Below are 19,123 nucleotides of genomic sequence, written 5' to 3'. Positions count from 1 at the left end.
TAATCATAAAAAAAAACAGAACATTGACGTCTGAAAATTCTCTATTACACTTGTATAGAAACCATGAAATTGATTGATGTCGAATAATCTTATTTTGGTTTTGCATTAGTAGTTTGAATAATATAATCATATTAATTTATTGTAAAGGCAAAGAAAAAAGTGCCATAGGGTTTAGAAAAAGTCAAAAAGGATCCGTGTTAGACGTCAACGTGTTTAGTTATTCATACTTTATCATTTGAGCTTCTTGTATACACCAATTGTATGATATAATATTATCGAAAGATTTATGCAGATTTCAGAATAAATTCATTCGGTGTGAGTTAGCTTATAAAAGGAGAAAAATGTCCGGATAGTCCCTGTGGTTTCGCCTTTTTTCACCTATAGTCCCCAACTTTTTAAAACTACCTGAATAGTCCCCAAGTTTTCATTTTTTGTTCCCGGATAGTCCCTGGGTCTAACTTCAGTTACTTTTCTCTATTAAAATGATGTGAAATGACAAAAATACCCTTTCCTTAAAAGGCCAAACCATAGGGACTATCCGGGCATCTTCTTCATTTTTATTTATAAAACCCCACCACCACACTTCATCTTCAACCTCCACCCTCTTCATCTTCAACCTCCACCCACCAGCACCCTCCTCCACACTTCATCCCTCTGCTCAAACTGAACCGCCCCTACATCCCCACCTACGACCACCTACAACCACCACCATCACCCACCATTACAACTAGCAATCACCAACCGATCACCACCACCAACGGTTAACAAACACCAGTCAACATACACACAGATTATCCCTTTCTCTCTCTCTCTCTCTCTCTCTCTCTCTCTCTCTCTCCCTGCTCTCTATTTGGTACGGTCGTCGCCATCACCACCCCCGCCACAACCACCACCACCGCTGTCATCACCACCCTCGCCATTACCACCATCTATCCACCCCACTTCTCCGTAACCACCGCTGCCACAACCACCGCCACTGCCATCATCACCACTACCATAACCACACTCACTAACAGCTTGTATAGGACATCCCTGCAACATAAAACTAACAGCTTTAACAACAAAAAATTACTTCCATTGCTGTAAGTTGTAACATTAAATACAAATTTTATAATCATATAATTTGTGCATAGAATAAGCAATCAAAAATTCTCATCAGATGCTATCTTGTAATCCATGAACATTTAGAAACAGATTGATTTCAAACACATATCAAACTTCCGTATGAACAGATCAGGTTAAACTACCCTAATTGGCTAATTCCTACAAAAAAAAAATCAAAAAACTTGAGAAAATTGATGTCAATCGTATAGGATAAACATTAATTACAATACCTAAATTGAGATGTTGGGTAAACAATAATAATCTGAATCGCAAATTCTCAAAAGAAAACCGGGGAATAAACATTAAAAAAAAGTGGAATCGGAAGCAGAATTTTCAGTTTTTGACTGAAATTCTAACCTGCATCGCCGCCGATTCAGGTTAAAGAACATAAGTGAGGGATTACCGATTGAACTCGATTGACTCGGATCTGAACCGAACCGCGTGAGTCGAAACAAACCGAAACTCGAACCAAAACTGAACAAGACTCGAAACCGAGCCGAAATTCGAAACGTGACCACCGCCGCCGTGGGCGGTGCTGCTGCTGTCGGTGTCTACGGCCGCCGCCGACATCATCTTCTCTCTAACTCTCCCTCTCTCTCTCTCTCTCTCTCTCTCCGCATCTGTGTAAATGGTGGTGGCCAGTCGTTCGTTCAAACAGAGGTGTATGGGTGGTGGTTTAAGAAGAAGAGAGGGGTAAGGGGGTCGTGGTGTCTGTCGAATGATCAGTCGCCGGAGAGCCGGCCGGAATCCCTACTCGCCGGTCAGTCTTTGGGGGGAAATAGAGAGTGAAGATGATGATGCTTGTATGTGTTTTATTTGGTTTGTGGCTTTTGTGTGTATGAGTGTTGCTTTGAGTTGCAGAGTGACTTTGGCGGTTGAAGATGAAGAGGGTGGAGGTTGAAGATGAAGTGTGGTGGGGAGGTTTTATAAATAAAAATGAAGATGATGCCCGGATAGTCCCTATGGTTTGGCCTTTTAAGGAAAGGGTATTTTTGTCATTTCACATCATTTTAACAGAGAAAAGTAACTGAAGTTAGACCCAGGGACTATCCGGGAACAAAAAATGAAAACTTGGGGATTATTCAGGTAGTTTTAGAAAGTTGGGGACTATAGGTGAAAAAAGGCGAAACCACAGGGACTATCCGGGCATTTTTCTCTTATAAAAGTAAATAATATAAAAGAAATTAAATCTAATTTGTAATATGATTAGTAACAAATTCTTCCATTATTAGACTAGAAACTTGCGTATTACACTAGTTGAACGAAAAATTATTAAATCATTAGTAACGAAGATTTAGATATTATGGGATGATGGTCAATTGGCAAAGGCAAAACCTTTAAAAATCTAAGTTTGGGAGGTAGAAGAGAGGTTTTGGGTTCAAATCTCACATATGATAGAGATTAAAAGAAATCTGCCGTTAAAAAAAACGATATTTTGTGATAAGATACGATTGATATTACATGTAAATAGAATGCTATAGTTATCATTTTACGATTAAGAAAATAGAACACGGAGGATGAAAGAATATTAGGATCAAAGAATTGTTGCAAGTGACACAAACGGTTACTTATGTAGAGAGGGTAGAATACAATAGTACCTTATCATGCGAAGATACGTGAGCAGGAGATTGAGACGCGTGTCATTCCTTATTTTTTTTTATAATGTGTATGATTATGTATATAACATGCGTAATTGGGGTTTTGAAACAACCCATGTGTAATTTTGAGTTTAACATGCGTAATTTTCATGTTTGGTGACATGCGGGTTTTGATTTTTTTATAACGTGCGTAAGTTCGCAATTTAGAAATCCTTATAACATATACCATCCATGCTAAAGCCCTCTTTTGCACAATAATGTTCTTCTTTCTTCTCCAGTAAGCAACGCTACTTGCAGGTCCGATTGAAGCTTCAGGACGAAAATGGCTGGGGGGTTCTGGAGGATAAGACCCGATGACATCTACATTGACCCTAAAGACTATTATGGTACGTTTTTTTTCTCTGTTTTTTGAAGTTTCAAGTCGATTTGAACATGAAATTGAAGGTTTAAATTGTCTACTAGGAACAGAGTGTCTTTGAGTTGTAATAAAATTTTGTTTATTTTTGGGTTTGACAGACGACGATGAACCTACAAAGTGCAGTATTAAGGTGTACCACGGTGGTGAGTTCAGTGACAGCCCTTGTCGATCATACGTGGGTGGTAAGTATAATTTCATAGATTGTGCTGATATTGACGATTTTGGCATGGACGTACTAGAGGAAATGGTTAAGCAGATTGGTTATTCTGTTGACATGGTGTTTTACTTCCATTTTAAAATTCCGTATGTATGTTTGGATTTGGGTTTGAAATGTTTGGCTAGTGATGGTGATTTTTAAGCTTGTTTGAGCATGTCAGTGGTAGAGTAAAACTGATTGAAATTTATGTTGAACACTGGACGTCTTGTTTGTTGATGACATCTTGTGATCAAGAAGTCATCACACAGAGTTCCCACTGTCCTCCTCCTGAAAGCCAAGATGCAGAAGTGCATGATGCTCCCTTTGTTGATCTGTTTGAATATCATTACCATGATTCTGAAAATGTAGATGAAGATGATCAGGAAGAGGGTGATCAAGCATGTGAGGTTAATGAGGAAAATGATTATGAGGGAAGTGATGATCAGAATTTTGATGAAGATGATGAAGAGGAACCTGTTTTACAAGGAAACGAGCAAGTAGATCAATGTTCAAGATGTTCAAGATGATACTGATTATTGGGTAAAAGAGGATAATTGCAGAAATTCAGAAAGAACGTTGAGTCTGATGTAGAGGAGAATGGAAGTGAGGAAGATGTGTTTGAGGATGACCTCCCATGGATCTCAATGACTTTGAAACTGATACCGAAGATGATGATCAAACAGTCTTGGATAAGGCAATGAAAAGATTGAGGAAAACTAGGAGATCTACATTGAAGTCAATAGGTCCTGATGCAGCATGTAATCTGTTTTTCATCGGGCAATTAATTCCTAATAAGGCAAAGCTTGGTAACATGGTCAGAACATATGCTCTTCAGTCTAGGAGACAACTGCATATTACCAAAAATGATAGCCTGAGGTTTAGGGTGGTGTGCATGGGGAAAAATCCTAGTTTGACAACTCCTCAAAACTGTGAGGACCAAAACAGTCAACAGAAAACTTGTGTGGTAGGTAGGAAAAAAGAAGGGCATTGAGGAAGCAACCCAAAAAAAAATTAATAATAATAAGGAAGAAACCATCTAAACCAACCTGTCCATGGGCGATGCAAGTAAGCCGACCCTCAACTGAAGATTACTGGTGCGTTAAAACATTGAAACATGCACACCAATGTCTCCAGACAAGGGAGGTTGGTCTGTACACCATGAGTTTCATTGCTAAAGAGGTGGAACCATTCCTACATGCAAATCCGGACATTCACATGATGGTTATTTAAGATATACTTGAGAAGAAACACCAGGTTAAAGTGTCACTACCAAAGTTGTGGAGGGCTAAGAAGATTGCTATGGAAAAGTTAAATGGGAACTATAGGAATCAATATGGCCAACTTAGGCAGTAATGTGAGGAACTTGTTAGAGCCAACCCTGGGACCACTGTCAAGATTGATGCATGTCGCAACCCCCGTCCCCTAACAAACCCGAGAACGGGCGGCCGCGGCCAGTTTGGGTGGTATCTTTATTTTATCCATTTGGCAGCGGAAATTACATCAGGACCGTAGTTAGGAAATATTTTATCAGAGTAAAATACCACGCTTTTATAATATTAAACACATGGGAAAAATCCCAAGTTTCAAGTACACACATTTTCATAGGGGTAAACCCTATTTTATTTAATAAAACATCTCTTAAATTTTAGGTAACTTTATTGCCACTTTTCCAAGCCTTCAGTGCTGTCCAGCTGGCTTCTATTTGGCTTTCACATTTTGTTACCTGAAACGCGTTTAAAAACATTTCGTCAATGGAAAATACTGGTGAGTGAATCCCGGTTTAATAAAGACCATTGTACAGTATTGAGGGCGGTCACGCAATTACATTTGTTTCCATCTATTCAATTGCCACCCACGGTACTGTCAACCCGACTTGTGGAAATGTTACTCCTCGCAAGGTGGTAACAAATTTTGTATACAAAACCCCAACATACCGACGATAATTGTAGAATACAAATACTCAATAACTGTTTAATATAATATTAATTGTGTGAGGTTTTGTAAAAACAGTTTGCAAAAAGGAGACTACTCACATTGCTGTCTTAGGTTTCCTTTAAGGGTTTCCTGGTAATTATCTATAATTTACACAAATGCAGATGTGTTAGTATAATAACCCAATATTTATATTAATGATACCCTCCCCGAGACGGCATTCCAACGACTACATCGGGCAGAACCACGACAGCCGTTACGGAACCCTAGATCAATCGGGCAGCGTATCTAATACGTAACCGGGGTTATGATACTTACAATGGGGCATAACTTCGTTAATTTAGGGGGTATTATGCCTAAGAATAGCTTATACTATAAGAAAATTCGAGAGAAAGAAAGTGTGTGAGCGATCGGAGACTGAAGCCGATGCCCTCAATTTATAGGGCTGCAATTGGGCTTTGTCGCGCCCCGCGTAAACTCCAGCCAAGGCCTTCGCGGCCCGCGTGGCTCCCTAGGGTAGGCCCTAGGGTTGCTGATTCGACTCGTAGCCTTCACACGTGGCGTCCTAGGGTTTCGGCCTGATCTCCTTGCTGTCGCGGCCCGCGTAGAAGACGACTAAGGTCTTCGCGCCTCGCGACGGACCCTTAAATTTTGTTTTTAATTAATTTTTATAAAAATAAAGGTATTTGGGGCCCGTTTTCGCGTATAGGGTGTATTTTAGTACATATTGGGATATTTTAAAATATATTAGAGTGTTGGAATATATTTTAGAGGGTTGTTATATCCTCCCCACCTTGTTTTAGAGCTCGTCCTCGAGATCTACTGGAATAAGTGTGGATATTTATTTTGCATTTCCGATTCAAGTTCCCATGTGTATTCTGGTCCTCTCTTGGAATCCCATTTCACTTTGACCAGAACTAATCTCTTGTGCTTGAGGTTCTTAACTTTCCTGTCTTCAATTTATAGAGGTCTTTCTACAAATTTTAACTGCTTATTTACCTCTATATCTTTAAGAGGTACCATCAGTGATTCATCAGCTAAGCATTTCTTGAGATTAGATACATGAAATACATCATGTATCCCTGCCATTTCCTCTGGCAGTTGTAGCTGATAGGCTACAGGTCATATTCTTCTAATAATCTCAAAAGGTCCAACATACCTGGGACTTAGCTTTCCCCTCTTGATGAATCTTACCACTCCTTTACAAGGAGAGACTTTCAATAATACTTTGTCTCCTACCTGAAATTCTAGTGGCTTCGTCTGTTATCAGCATAACTCTTTTGTCGATCACGTGCTGCTTTAAGTCGTTCCTTGACTTGAATGATTTTGTCTGTTGTTTCTTGTACTAATTCGGGTCCAGATAATTGTTTTTCTCCGATTTCTGCCCAGCAGTGTGTGTGTGTGTGTATATATATATATATATATATATATATATATATATATATATATATATATATAATCGTCCATAAAGTGCTTCAAATGGTGCAACATTGATACTTGTATGATAGCTATTATTATAAGAAAATTCGATTAATGGTAAGTGATCGTCCCAATTACTTCCGAAATCAATTACACAAGCTCTAAGCATGTCCTCCATTGTTTGAATTATCCTTTCACTTTGTCCGTCCGTTTGAGGATGGTAGGCTGTGCTTAGATTCAACTTGGTTCCCATTGCTTTTTGGAAACTTGCCCAAAAATGAGAGGTAAAACGACTATCTCTGTCAGAAACAATTGATAAAGGAATTCCATGCAATGAAACTATTTCATTCACATATAGTTTAGCTAACTGTTCCATACTGAAAGTTTCCTTCATCGGTAGAAAGTGAGCTGACTTAGTTAGTCTGTCTACAATCACCCAGATTATATCATTACATTTCCTTGTTTTGGGTAATTTGGTAACAAAATCCATTGTTATTAATTCCCATTTCTAAACTGGCATCTCTAACTGCTGCAATAAACCTGAGGGTTTCTGGTGTTCAGCCTTGACTTGGGAACAGGTTAAACATTTAGAAACATAATCAGCTATATCCTTTTTCATTCCTATCCACCAAAAATTCTTTCTTAAATCCTGATACATCTTATCACTTCCAGGATGTATCATATACTTAGACTTATGAGCTTCTTCTAATATACAGTGGCGTAGGTTTCCTATTTTAGGTATCCACGTTCTTTTCTTATGGAATCTCCAAATTCCATCTGTTCCTTGTTCTAATTCCTTAATCATACCTTTCAATTTTCAGTATCATCCTTGATTACTGATTCTTGTGCTTTTCTAATTTGATCATTTAAATCTACTTGCGATTTAATTTAAGAGAACGTACCCTTTTTGGTTTTTCATGATACTTCCAACTTAAAGCATCAGCCACTACATTCGCTTTTCCTGCATGATACTTGATATTACAATCGTAATCACTAAGAATCTCCATCTAGCGTCTTTGTATCATATTCAATTCCTTTTGCCCGAAGACATATCTTAACTTTTATGATCAGTGAAAATGGTGAACTTACTGCCGTAAAGGTAATGTCTCCAAATCTTAAGGGCAAAGATTATGGCTCCTAATTCCAAATCATGGATTGAATAATTCTCTTCATGATTCTTAAGTTGTCTAGATGCATAAGCTATAACCTTTTGACGCTGCATCAACACACATCCATAACCTGACTTAGAAGCGTCACAATAGACTATAAAGTCTTCAGTTCCTTCTGGTAACGCTAGTATGGGTGGATGGGTTAATCTTTGCTTAAGAATTCTAATGGCTTCTTCCTGTTTTGGTCCCCATTCAAACTTAACATATTTACAAGTTAACTTAGTTAAGGGAATGGCTATTCTAGAAAAATCTCGAATAAATCTTCTATAATAACCGGCCAGTCCTAAGAAACTTCTAACCTCGGTTGGTGACTCAGGGGTTTTCCATTTAGTAATTGCCTCGATCTTGGTGGGATCCACATGAATTTCTTCATGATTGACTAGATGTCCAAGAAACTATACATGTTCTAACCAAAATTCACACTTTAAAAACTTAACATAAAGCTTTTCTTTCCTTAATAAACTTAGAAGTGCGTGCAAATGCTTTGCATGTTCCTCTTTACTCTTAGAGTAAATAAGAATATCATCTATAAAGACAATTATGAATTTATCCAAATAAGGCTTACATATTCGGTTCATCATGTCCATAAATGCAGCTGGGGCATTGGTTAAACCAAATGGCATGACAGTAAATTCATAATGGCCATACCTTGTTCTAAAAGCAGTCTTAGGAATGTCCTCTTCCTGTACCTTTAATTGATGATATCCTGACCATAAATCGATCTTAGAGAAAAATCGAGCTCCTTGCAATTGATCGAACAGATCATCGATTCTTGGTAATGGATACCGATTCTTAATCGTCACCTTGTTCAATTCGCGGTATTCGATGCACATACGCATAGATCCGTCTTTCTTCTTAATGAATAAAATTGGTGCTCCCCATGGTGATAAACTTGGTTGTATGAATCCTTTCTCCAACAATTCGTCCAACTGTTTCTTTAGTTCCTTCATTTCAGCGGGTGCCAAATGATAAGGTGCTTTGGCAACTGGTGTTGTCCCTGGTAGTAGGTGGATTCTCGGCGTTAGTCCTGGTAATTCTTCTGGGAATACGTCTGAAAACTGAGATACTACTGGAATATCTTTTAGTTCTTTTCCTTTAATGTTAGTGATTATGGAAACCAAATATACTATAGATCCTTTTCTTATACAACTTGCTGTTTTCATCACAGAGATGAATTTCGTGGATTTAGACGGCTTATCTCCTTTAATTGTGATCTTTTCACCCATTGGTGAATTTACTTGAATTGACTTTTGATCACATAAAATACTGGCTTTATTGGCTATTAACCAATCCATTCCTAATTGATGTGCACAAAATGCAACATATAAATTACATCAATTGTGGCATAAAACTAACCTTTTTTTAGTACTAATGTTGGAAAAAGTGTGTTTTTGTCTTCCTTTTGTATTTTCAGGAATAAATGAGCTCAAATGAACAAAAGAAGCAAAAGGCAACTAAATCTAACATAAATACAAGAAAAGGAACAAACGTGGCATGCCCGACCCCCCCACCCCCCCCCCCCCCCCGACAGCATCTTCCCAAGCAAAACAAGAGAACAGAAGGCTGAACACGCCCCGTGCTCAGTGAGCACGGGGGCGTGCCCAAGTGTCAGCAGAAATGACAAAGTTGTAGAAGCTTCTATCGCCCACCACGGGGTCGTGCTCAGCGGACACGGGGCCGTGGTCAACTATAAGATTCGCAGAATCCAGGCAAATCTTGATAGTACAGATACGCTTCTTCACACGTGGTCGTGCTCAGCGGACACGGGGGCGTGGTCAACTAATGCAGACAAACTGCAATTAATGAAGAAAGAGAGAAGGATGGACACGGGGCCGTGCTCGAGCTTCTGTTCAGCCTATAAATAGGAGTGGTTGGATCACTTGCAACTCATCCCTTGGCACACCACCTCTCTCACACTTCACCCACCACCATCACAACACCATCATCCACCACTATCATCCATTGTCCATCATAGAGTGTGTGAGTCGTCTCGGGATCCGAGATTGATCATAAGAGTTCTTGACAATCAAAGGCCATGTTTGCCTAAGTCTCTTACATCACTTGGTGAAGACAAGTGTTTAGTGTAATACTTTTTATTTTTAATCTTTTCGCACTTTTTATTTGGTTATGTATTAATGACTTTAATAACTAGTTTCTTATGTTGAAGGTGATTCTTCCTTATCGTTTGTCCGTGGTGTCTTGGCATTATTTTACTGTGTATATAAAATAAAAGATTTTCACCATTCATATCTCCACGGTCTATATGGAGATATGTTGGCTACCTGGTCAGGGGTTAAGGGAACGGTTTGGTAAGAGTCTTGCCATTGTTCAGTGTATAGATCCTGCAAAGGACCTGGGTCAAATTTAGTAGGACCTCCTTCAAGGGTTTCCTGGTAATTATCTATAATTTACACAAATGCACACGTGTTAGTATAATAACCCAATATTTATATTAATGATACCCTCCCCGAGACGGCATTCCAACGACTACGTCGGGCAGAACCACGACAGCCTTTACGGAACCCTGGATCAATCGGGCAGCGCATCTAATACGTAACCGGGGTTATGATACTTACAACGGGGCAGAACTTCGTTAATTTAGGGGGTATTATGCCCGAGAATAGCTTATACTATAAGAAAATTCGAGAGAAAGAAAGTGTGTGAGCGATCGGAGATTGAAGCCAATGCCCTCAATTTATAGGGCTGCAATTGGGCTTTGTCGCGCCCCGCGTAAACTCCGACCAAGGCCTTCGCGGCCCGTGAGGCTCCCTAGGGTAGGCCCTAGGGTTGCTGTTTCGACTCGTAGCCTCCACACACGTCCTGACACGTGGCGTCCTAGGGTTTCGGCCTGATCTCCCTGCTGTCGCGGCCCGCGTAGAAGACGACTAAGGTCTTCGCGCCCCGCGACAGACCCTTAAATTTTGTTTTTAATTAATTTTTATAAAAATAAAGGTATTTGGGGCCCGTTTTCGCGTATGGGGTGTATTTTAAGACATATTGGGATATTTTAAAATATATTAGGGTGTTGGAACATATTTTGGAGGGTTGTTATAATGCAGAGCCTGCATCTAATCCCAATAGTCCCACAAGACAATTCAAGAGAATATATGTATGTTATGGTGCTTTGAAGGAGGGTTTCAATCTCATTGGGAGGGAGCTCATTGGTTTGGACGGTCCTTTATGAAAGGACCATACCTGGTTCAGATCCTTTCTGCAGTTGGAGTTGATGGAAACAATGGCATTTACCCACTTGCCTTTGCCATTGTTGAAGCTGAAACAACCAACACATGGTCATAGTTTTTTAGGATACTGGAGATGATCTTGAGTTACCAACAAGATGTAATTTCACTTTTATCAGTGATAGACAAAAGGTATAAAATCCATTATGTTAACTCAATTAACCTTTCTAGTTCCTTTATAATATTAATTATTATCTATGGACGTAGTAATGTTATGACCCCGAGATCTATGGACGTAGTTTTTAAAAGGCTTAGTTTTGCTATTCAAAAAGGGGTAGTGGGACAGCTTATTGCCCGTTTACCAACTATCTCGATGTAAATTTAGTATCATTTGTATAGATATTATAATGAATTAATAGTTATTCTTTAAATTAACGATTAAACGTATTGACAGTTGAAACTTTAAAAAAATATATCTTATTCTATAAAATTGTAGGGTTTGTTGCCTGTAATGGCCAGGGTCTTCCAAACTGCTGAACATAGGTATTGCGTGAGGCACATTCATGAGAACATGAAGAAGACCTGGCGAGGAGATGTGTACAAGAACCTACTATGAGATGTGCAAGTGCAACTATCATGCCCTTTTTTGATAAAGCAATGGAGGATGTTAAGGCCTTAGACAGGAAGTTGTATGATTGGCTGAAGGAGATCCCGACAACAACATGGTCAAGAGCCTATTTTCAGGAATGGCAAAGTGTGACATGCTATTGAACAACATTTGTGAGGTGCTTAACAAGCAATTGGTCAGAGCTAGAGACAGGCCCATCATCACATGTTTGGAATACATCAGGGAATATTTGACCAAACGTATAGTCAATGTGAAGAAGATCATAACAAAAAGTGACGACCCATTAACTCCTGTTGCTGCTTCAGTGTTCGAGACTATCAAGAATGGTGCTTCACAATACAACGTGTTGATGACAGGTTCTTCCAAGTACTAGGTAAGTTTTGAAAAGTTTAATAATTTTCTACCATTTGTACTATATTTGATGCCTATATACTTATACTCTTTTCTGTGTAGGTTACTGGTCCAAGAAACAAGACAGTAGTTGATGTACAGATGAGAACATTTTCATGTAGGAAATGGGATCTGACAGGAATGCCCTGTAAGCATGAAGTCGCTGCCATTTGGAAGATGGCTGAGAATGGTTTGAGTCCAGGAGTTCTAGAGAGTTGGGTTGATCATGTGTATTGGCTAGACAGTTGGAGGAAAGCATACATGCACACCATTAATCCAATTGTCGGACCTGAAATGTGGCCTCTGTTAAGGTGCCTGATGCGTGTGTAGTGTAATATATTTTTAATGTATAATTAAGCCCTTTTTTACACCTTTAGCCAAGTTTTAAATTTATAAAACACGATATTCACTAACACTAAACACACATATGGGCAAGTGCACCCATCGTGGACGTAGTATAGTGTTGGTAAGATACCGAGGTCGTCCAAGGACACAAGAGCTTTTAGTACCGGTTTATCCTCAACGTCTAATCAAATCAAAAAGTTAGAAAAATGTTTTTAAACTAAGAAAATAAAAACTAACTAAATGCTGAAAAATAAAAGTAAAATAAAAACAGATAGACAAGATGAATCACTTGGATCCGACTCGTGTATTAATATAACCTTTGATTATTTTCGCACTTTTGCACTTGTTTAAGAGATTATCTTAGTTATTGTAGTAGGCCTCTCTTTTGAAGGCGACGTTACCCTTAACCCAGTAGTTTGAGTCAGCAAGGATACAATCCTAAAGGGTTGGATTATTGGAAGATAATGAATTAAGTTATTAATGCGAATTATGGTATGCCCCGCTTTTGGCGGTGACGTTACCCTCGGCTAAGTAGTCTGAGTCAGCAGGGATACAGTCCTAAATAGCCGGGTTATAGTATTAATAGTAGTTAACTTATGAGGGGGTCAAAGAGTTTGGATCCCCGCCATCCAATACCTATGGGCATTGAAGGAGATCCTACTAAATTTGACCCAGGTCCCTTGCAGGACCTCTAAACGCTGAACAAGGGCAAGACCCTTACCAAACCGTCCCCTTAACCCCCGACCAGGTAGCCAACATACCTCCATATAGACCGTGGAGATATGAATGGTGAAAATCTTTTATTTTATACAGACAGTAAAATAATGCCAAGACACCACAGACAAACGATAAGGAAAGATCACCTTCAACATAAGCAACTAGTTATTAAAGTCATTAATACAAAACCAAATAAAAAGTGCAAAAGATTAAAAATAAAAAGTATTATACTAAACACTTGTCTTCACCAAGTGATGTAAGAGACTTAGGCAAACATGGCCTTGATTGTCAAGAACTCTTACTATTGATGTGTGTCGGTGTGTATATATTTTTGATGTATATTTAAGCCCCTTTTTACATTTTTAGTCAAGTTTTAAATTTATAAAACACGATATTCACTAACACTAAACACACATATGGGCAAGTGCACCCATCGTGGACGTAGTATAGTGTTGGTAAGATACCGAGGTCGTCCAAGGACACAAGAACTTTTAATACCGGTTTATCCTCAACGTCTAATCAAATCAAAAAGTTAGAAAAATGTTTTAAACTAAGAAAAATAAAAACTAACTAAATGCTGAAAAGTAAAATAAAATAAAAACAGATAGACAAGATGAATCACTTGGATCCGACACGTGTATTAGTATAACCTTTGATTATTTTCGCACTTTTGCACTTGTTTAAGAGATTATCTTAGTTATTGTAGTAAGCCCCTCTTTTGAAGGCGACGTTACCCTCAACCCAGTAGTTTGAGTCAGCAAGGATACAATCCTAAAGGGTCGGATTATTGAAAGATAATGAATTAAGTTATTAATGCAAATTGTGGTAGGCCCCGCTTTTGGCGGTGACGTTACCCTCGGCTAAGTAGTCTGAGTCAGCAGGGATACAGTCCTAAATAGCCGGGTTATAGTATTAATAGTAGTTAACTTATGAGGGGGTCAAAGAGTTTGGATCCCCGCCATCCAATACCTATGGGCATTGAAGGAGATCCTACTAAATTTGACCCAGGTCCCAAGCAGGACCTCTAAACGCTGAACAAGGGCAAGACCCTTACCAAACCGTTCCCTTAACCCCCGACCAGGTAGCCAACATACCTCCATATAGACCGTGGAGATATGAATGGTGAAAATCTTTTATTTTATATAGACAGTAAAATAATGCCTAGACACCACGGACAAACGATAAGGGAAGATCACCTTCAACATAAGTAACTAGTTATTAAAGTCATTAATACAAAACCAAATAAAAAGTGCAAAAGATTAAAAATAAAAAGTATTATACTAAACACTTGTCTTCACCAAGTGATGTAAGAGAATTAGGCAAACATGGCCTTGATTGTCAAGAACTCTTACGATCAATCTTGGATCCCGAGACGACTCACACACTCTACGATGGACAATGGATGATGGTGGTGGATGATGGTGTTATGGTGGTGGTGGGTGGTGGATGAAGTGTGAGAGAGGTGGTGTGCCAAGGGATGAGTTGAAATGGCTCCAAGCACTCCTATTTATAGGCTGAACAGAAGCCTGGGCACGGCCCCGTGTCCGCTGGACACGGCCCCGTGCCCGTCTGACACTCTCTCTCTTCATTAATTGTAATTCACAATTACAATAAATGCACCTGCAGCACTCTGACCACGCCCCCGTGTCCGCTGGGCACGACCCCGTGGTGGGCAATAGAAGCTTCTATCACTTTGTCTTTTCTGCCAGGGCTGACCATCCTGGACACTGCCCCGTGCTCGCTGAGCACGGCCCCGTGTTGAGCTGGACACGCCCCGTGTTCAGCTGGGCACAGCCCCATGCTCAGCTTTCTTCTTGTTTTTGCTTTGGGAGATGCTGTCGAGGAGTCGGGCATGCCACGTTTCTTCCTTTTCTTTGTATTTATGTTGGATTTGGCTGCATTTTTGCTTCTTTTGTTCATTTAAGCTCTTTTAACCCTGAAAATACAAAAGGAAGACAAAAGTACACTTTTTCCAACATTAGTACTTAAAAAGGGTTAGTTTTATGGCTCATTTGATGTAATTTATATGTTGCATTTTACTCACATCAAATACCCCCACACTTGAATCTTTGCTTGTCCTCAAGCAAAACTCTTTAATATGTGGCTTACACTCCCAAATGGAATGGGTAGAAGAGAAGGTTTTGGGCTTGTCTTGAATGTCGGGAATCCAAGATCTTTATTGGGTTTTATTTGTATACTATTTACAATCCTATTCGTTGTGATTTATTTAGAACGTTTCAAAAGAGAAATTACTTATTTGGGCATAACATGCCTTTTTAAAATTTCATTTATATACAAGTTCACATACCTCACGGGGGATCACTCAACACTCGGCCGAAGGTGTATTTTTAGTGAATCACTCGAGAGCGGCATGGAACTTATTCCTACCATAAGCTTGCTAAGCAATCAATCCTCCTCCTTTTTAACTTTATACCTTTGTAAATATCAAGAGGACTTTTTGGGTGAAGGGTTAGGCTTGGGCTAAAGGTGGGTGGTTGGGTTAGTGGTTAGTAAAAGGGCGAAAAGCGTAAAAAGCGTCGGTTTTCGTAAAACACTTTTTTTTTCTTCACTTTTTTTATTCTAATGAAGCATTTTTCAAACAAGGTTTCTTTTGATGAGCTTGTTTGTTTATTGCTAACTTCATCTCTTTTTTTTTTTTTTTTTTTTTTGTGTCACAAGAAAACCGAGCTTTGTTACTAAAATAAAGGGTTTAAAATGAAAAAGGTTTTGGTGGGTAAAAGGTGTTTGTTTTGGGGAAAGAAACGAAAAGGTTTAGGCTCAAAGGGGTTAACTAGGGGGATTTTTGGGTAGGTGGTAAAAAAAGAAAAATTAATGGTGTAGAAATAAAAAGGGGTTAGTCCTAATGCCTCCATCATTTACTTACTCGGGTTTAAGTTGGTAAGGACCGGGAATGTATCGTCGTGGCAAGTTCTAGAGTCGTAAGAACCAAGCGGCTATTCACACAAGAAACGAAAAATGAGCATTTAGTTTAAAGATGTATATTTGTATGCTCAATAAAGGCTCAAAACTCACTTTTGTGGGAATGGGTTTTTATGTGATCAAGTATATATAATCAAATTTTAACTAAGATTGTCATGCCGTTTCATAATCTTCTTATTTGGTTCTTTTTATCACGACGCTATCGGTTGTAAATTTATAAAAATATAACCTTTTTAGAACTTGTTATTCCCAAATTAAACCAAGACAAGTAAAAAAAAATGAAAAGTTTTTTTGAAAAAATTTGGGGTGATTAGCGGTTCCAATAGAGTTTTGTGTAAGGCTTGTTATTAGGACTTGCAAAATTCAAGGTTTTAGCATCCCCCCACACTTAAATTACACATTGTCCTCAATGTGTCCCAAAAATAAGTTTTTCGGTTGATTAAAATGTGTAAAAGTGGGTTAAAAACAAGATTTTATGGTACTGGGTAGCTGAACACGGGGTGGTGTTGGCTGAACACGGCCCCATGTCCAGACTGCCAGTACCAAAAGTAAACAGAAGGCTGGGCACGGGGGCGTGTTCAGTGAGCACGGCCCCGTGTCCAGGTACCTGAACTGGGCATTTCTGCAGATTTTTAGGCACGGGGGCGTGTTGGGTGAGCACGGCCCCGTGCTGAACTTGCAGTAATGAAGAAAAATTGTCGAGAGGCTCTGTTTTTGCGCATGGGGTGTTGGTTCAAGCTTCCCTTAGTATCCTTCACCATCCCGAGTGTGTTTTATTCCTGCAAATTAAAACTAAACTAGAAAGCATAAAAGTTAAACTAATCTAAAACTAAGGATAGTTCCGCGGAATGCCTCCGTGGTGCGCCACGTTTATAAGGGTCCTTGGCTAGACCCTCCTTGTCGGGTGGTTCAGGCTCATCTTCAATTAGGGGGTCATTATTGCCAAAAGGATATTTCATTGAGCGCTCAAGATCTATGCTCCTTTTGAATGCCCCTAATTGAAGAGGTAGATTATTAAACTTCCGGTTTTTCAAAGCGTCATGAGTTTTTACAAAAGGTTTTCCCAAGACTAGAGGAGCGTCATCGAGGATGACAAAGTCGGTTGGAATAACCATTTGATTTGTTTGAACTAAGAAATCCTCAACTACACCGATTGATTTTATTACTTTCCGATCGGATAGAAAAATGGGTATTTGAAGTGGAGAAAAATCACTAAGACTTAATTTTTCGAAAATGTAGTTAGGTATTATGTTAACACAAAGATCTTTATCAATGGTGATATTACTAATAAAGGAATTTTGAAAGAAACATGGAACCGGTGTGATGTTAATTTCAAAAGGATCTTCTTTTATTAGCGAGGTTTGATCATTAGTTAACTTAACACTTACCATTTCTTTGATTTTAGCATTAGTGTTTAACTCTTTTAAAAACTTGGCATGAGGGGTTACTAAACAATGATTTTCGAAAGTAGGTGACAAGAGGTTAATTTCTTCAAAATTAGACTCTTCTTGAATTTTAACATTACCGGACTCACCCTTTTCGTTGTTTAACTCATGTGTCGGTTTTTCACTTTCTTGTTCTTCCATTTTTACATTTTCAACTATCTCTACGTTATTATTACAATTTAATTCTTCTCTTGCGCGGGACTCCTCTTCCCTTGCGCGAGATTCTTTTATGCAACGTTCGATAGTTTTAATGTGTTCTAATATCCTATTGGTCACTTCGGTGAGAGAAAAAGAATTTGGATCCTCAAAGCTTGAATCCGGTTGTTCGATCCTTGGCTCCTCATAGTACTCATATGAAGTAGATGGTTCACACCATTGCTCTTCATTGTAAGTATATGATGGGTAAGGGTCGAAACTTTGTTCTTCATAATACTCATATGAGGTGGGTTGTTCACGCCATGGTTCCTCATAATAAGAATATGAAGGTGGTGGCTCATATCTTGAATCTTCAAAGTATGAGTATGAAGGCTCATACCTTGGTTCATCAAAATATGAGTATGAGGGAGGAGATTCATACCTTTGGTCTTCATAGGATGTGTATGAAGTTGATGGCTCGTACCTGGGCTCCTCATAATGGTTGTATGAATTGGATGGTTGATATGAGTTATTATATTGAACCGAGCGTGCGTTACGACAATTAGTGCAATAATTACCCCTATAATCATCCTCATCATAGGTGTAGTTGTAACCTCTTGAGTATTGATCCATAAGAATCACTCAACAGACCACAACTGAGTCTCGGGACCAGAAAACAAAAATAAGACGGAAACAGAAGCTGGACACGGCCCCGTGTTGAGTGAACACGGCCCCGTGTTCTGGGTCTGTATCTGGGCGTTTTAATTAAAGTTACTGGTCACGTTGAGCACGGGGGCGTGTTCAGCGAGCACGGCCTCGTGGTCAGACTCTGTATCTGGGTATTTAAGTAAAAATATGCAGCACGGGGGCGTGTTCAGTGAGCACGGCCCCGTGTTCAGGCTACTGTAAATGCAAACTAAACTAAAATGCAGAAAAAAAATGCGCGCGTTTTAAAAAGGTTTTAAAAAACTGATTAGGCCGTCGATTTTAAGCTTTCTTAAAATCCTTGTGTCCCCGGCAACGGCGCCAAAAACTTGATGTGTGTCGGTGTGTATATATTTTTGATGTATATTTAAGCCCCTTTTTTACACTTTTAGTCAAGTTTTAAATTTATAAAACACGATATTCACTAACACTAAACACACATATGGGCAAGTGCACCCATCGTGGACGTAGTATAGTGTTGGTAAGATACCGAGGTCGTCCAAGGACACAAGAGCTTTTAATACCGGTTTATCCTCAACGTCTAATCAAATCAAAAAGTTAGAAAAATGTTTTAAACTAAGAAAAATAAAAACTAACTAAATGCTGAAAAGTAAAATAAAATAAAAACAGATAGACAAGATGAATCACTTGGATCCGACACGTGTATTAGTATAACCTTTGATTATTTTCGCACTTTTGCACTTGTTTAAGAGATTATCTTAGTTATTGTAGTAGGCCCCTCTTTTAACTGATTAGGCCGTCGATTTTAAGCTTTCTTAAAATCCTTGTGTCCCCGGCAACGG

At 39.0% G+C, this 19,123-nt stretch overlaps 1 protein-coding gene across 1 annotated transcript; it reads right to left on the bottom strand.

Annotated features, from left to right (window-relative positions):
- Positions 1–846: 846 nt before the first annotated feature.
- Positions 847–1,674, bottom strand: LOC110943185 (putative glycine-rich cell wall structural protein 1). Its single transcript, XM_022184940.1, has 2 exons — positions 1,543–1,674; positions 847–1,032 (listed from the first exon to the last, which is right to left on the bottom strand). The coding sequence occupies exons 1-2, from the start codon at positions 1,672–1,674 to the stop codon at positions 847–849; spliced, it is 318 nt and encodes a 105-aa protein (XP_022040632.1).
- Positions 1,675–19,123: the final 17,449 nt, after the last annotated feature.

This window comes from Helianthus annuus, chromosome 5, assembly GCF_002127325.2.
Source record: "Helianthus annuus cultivar XRQ/B chromosome 5, HanXRQr2.0-SUNRISE, whole genome shotgun sequence".
NCBI classification, from domain to species: Eukaryota; Viridiplantae; Streptophyta; class Magnoliopsida; order Asterales; family Asteraceae; genus Helianthus; species Helianthus annuus.
This window is presented reverse-complemented; position numbering and strand designations above follow the sequence as displayed.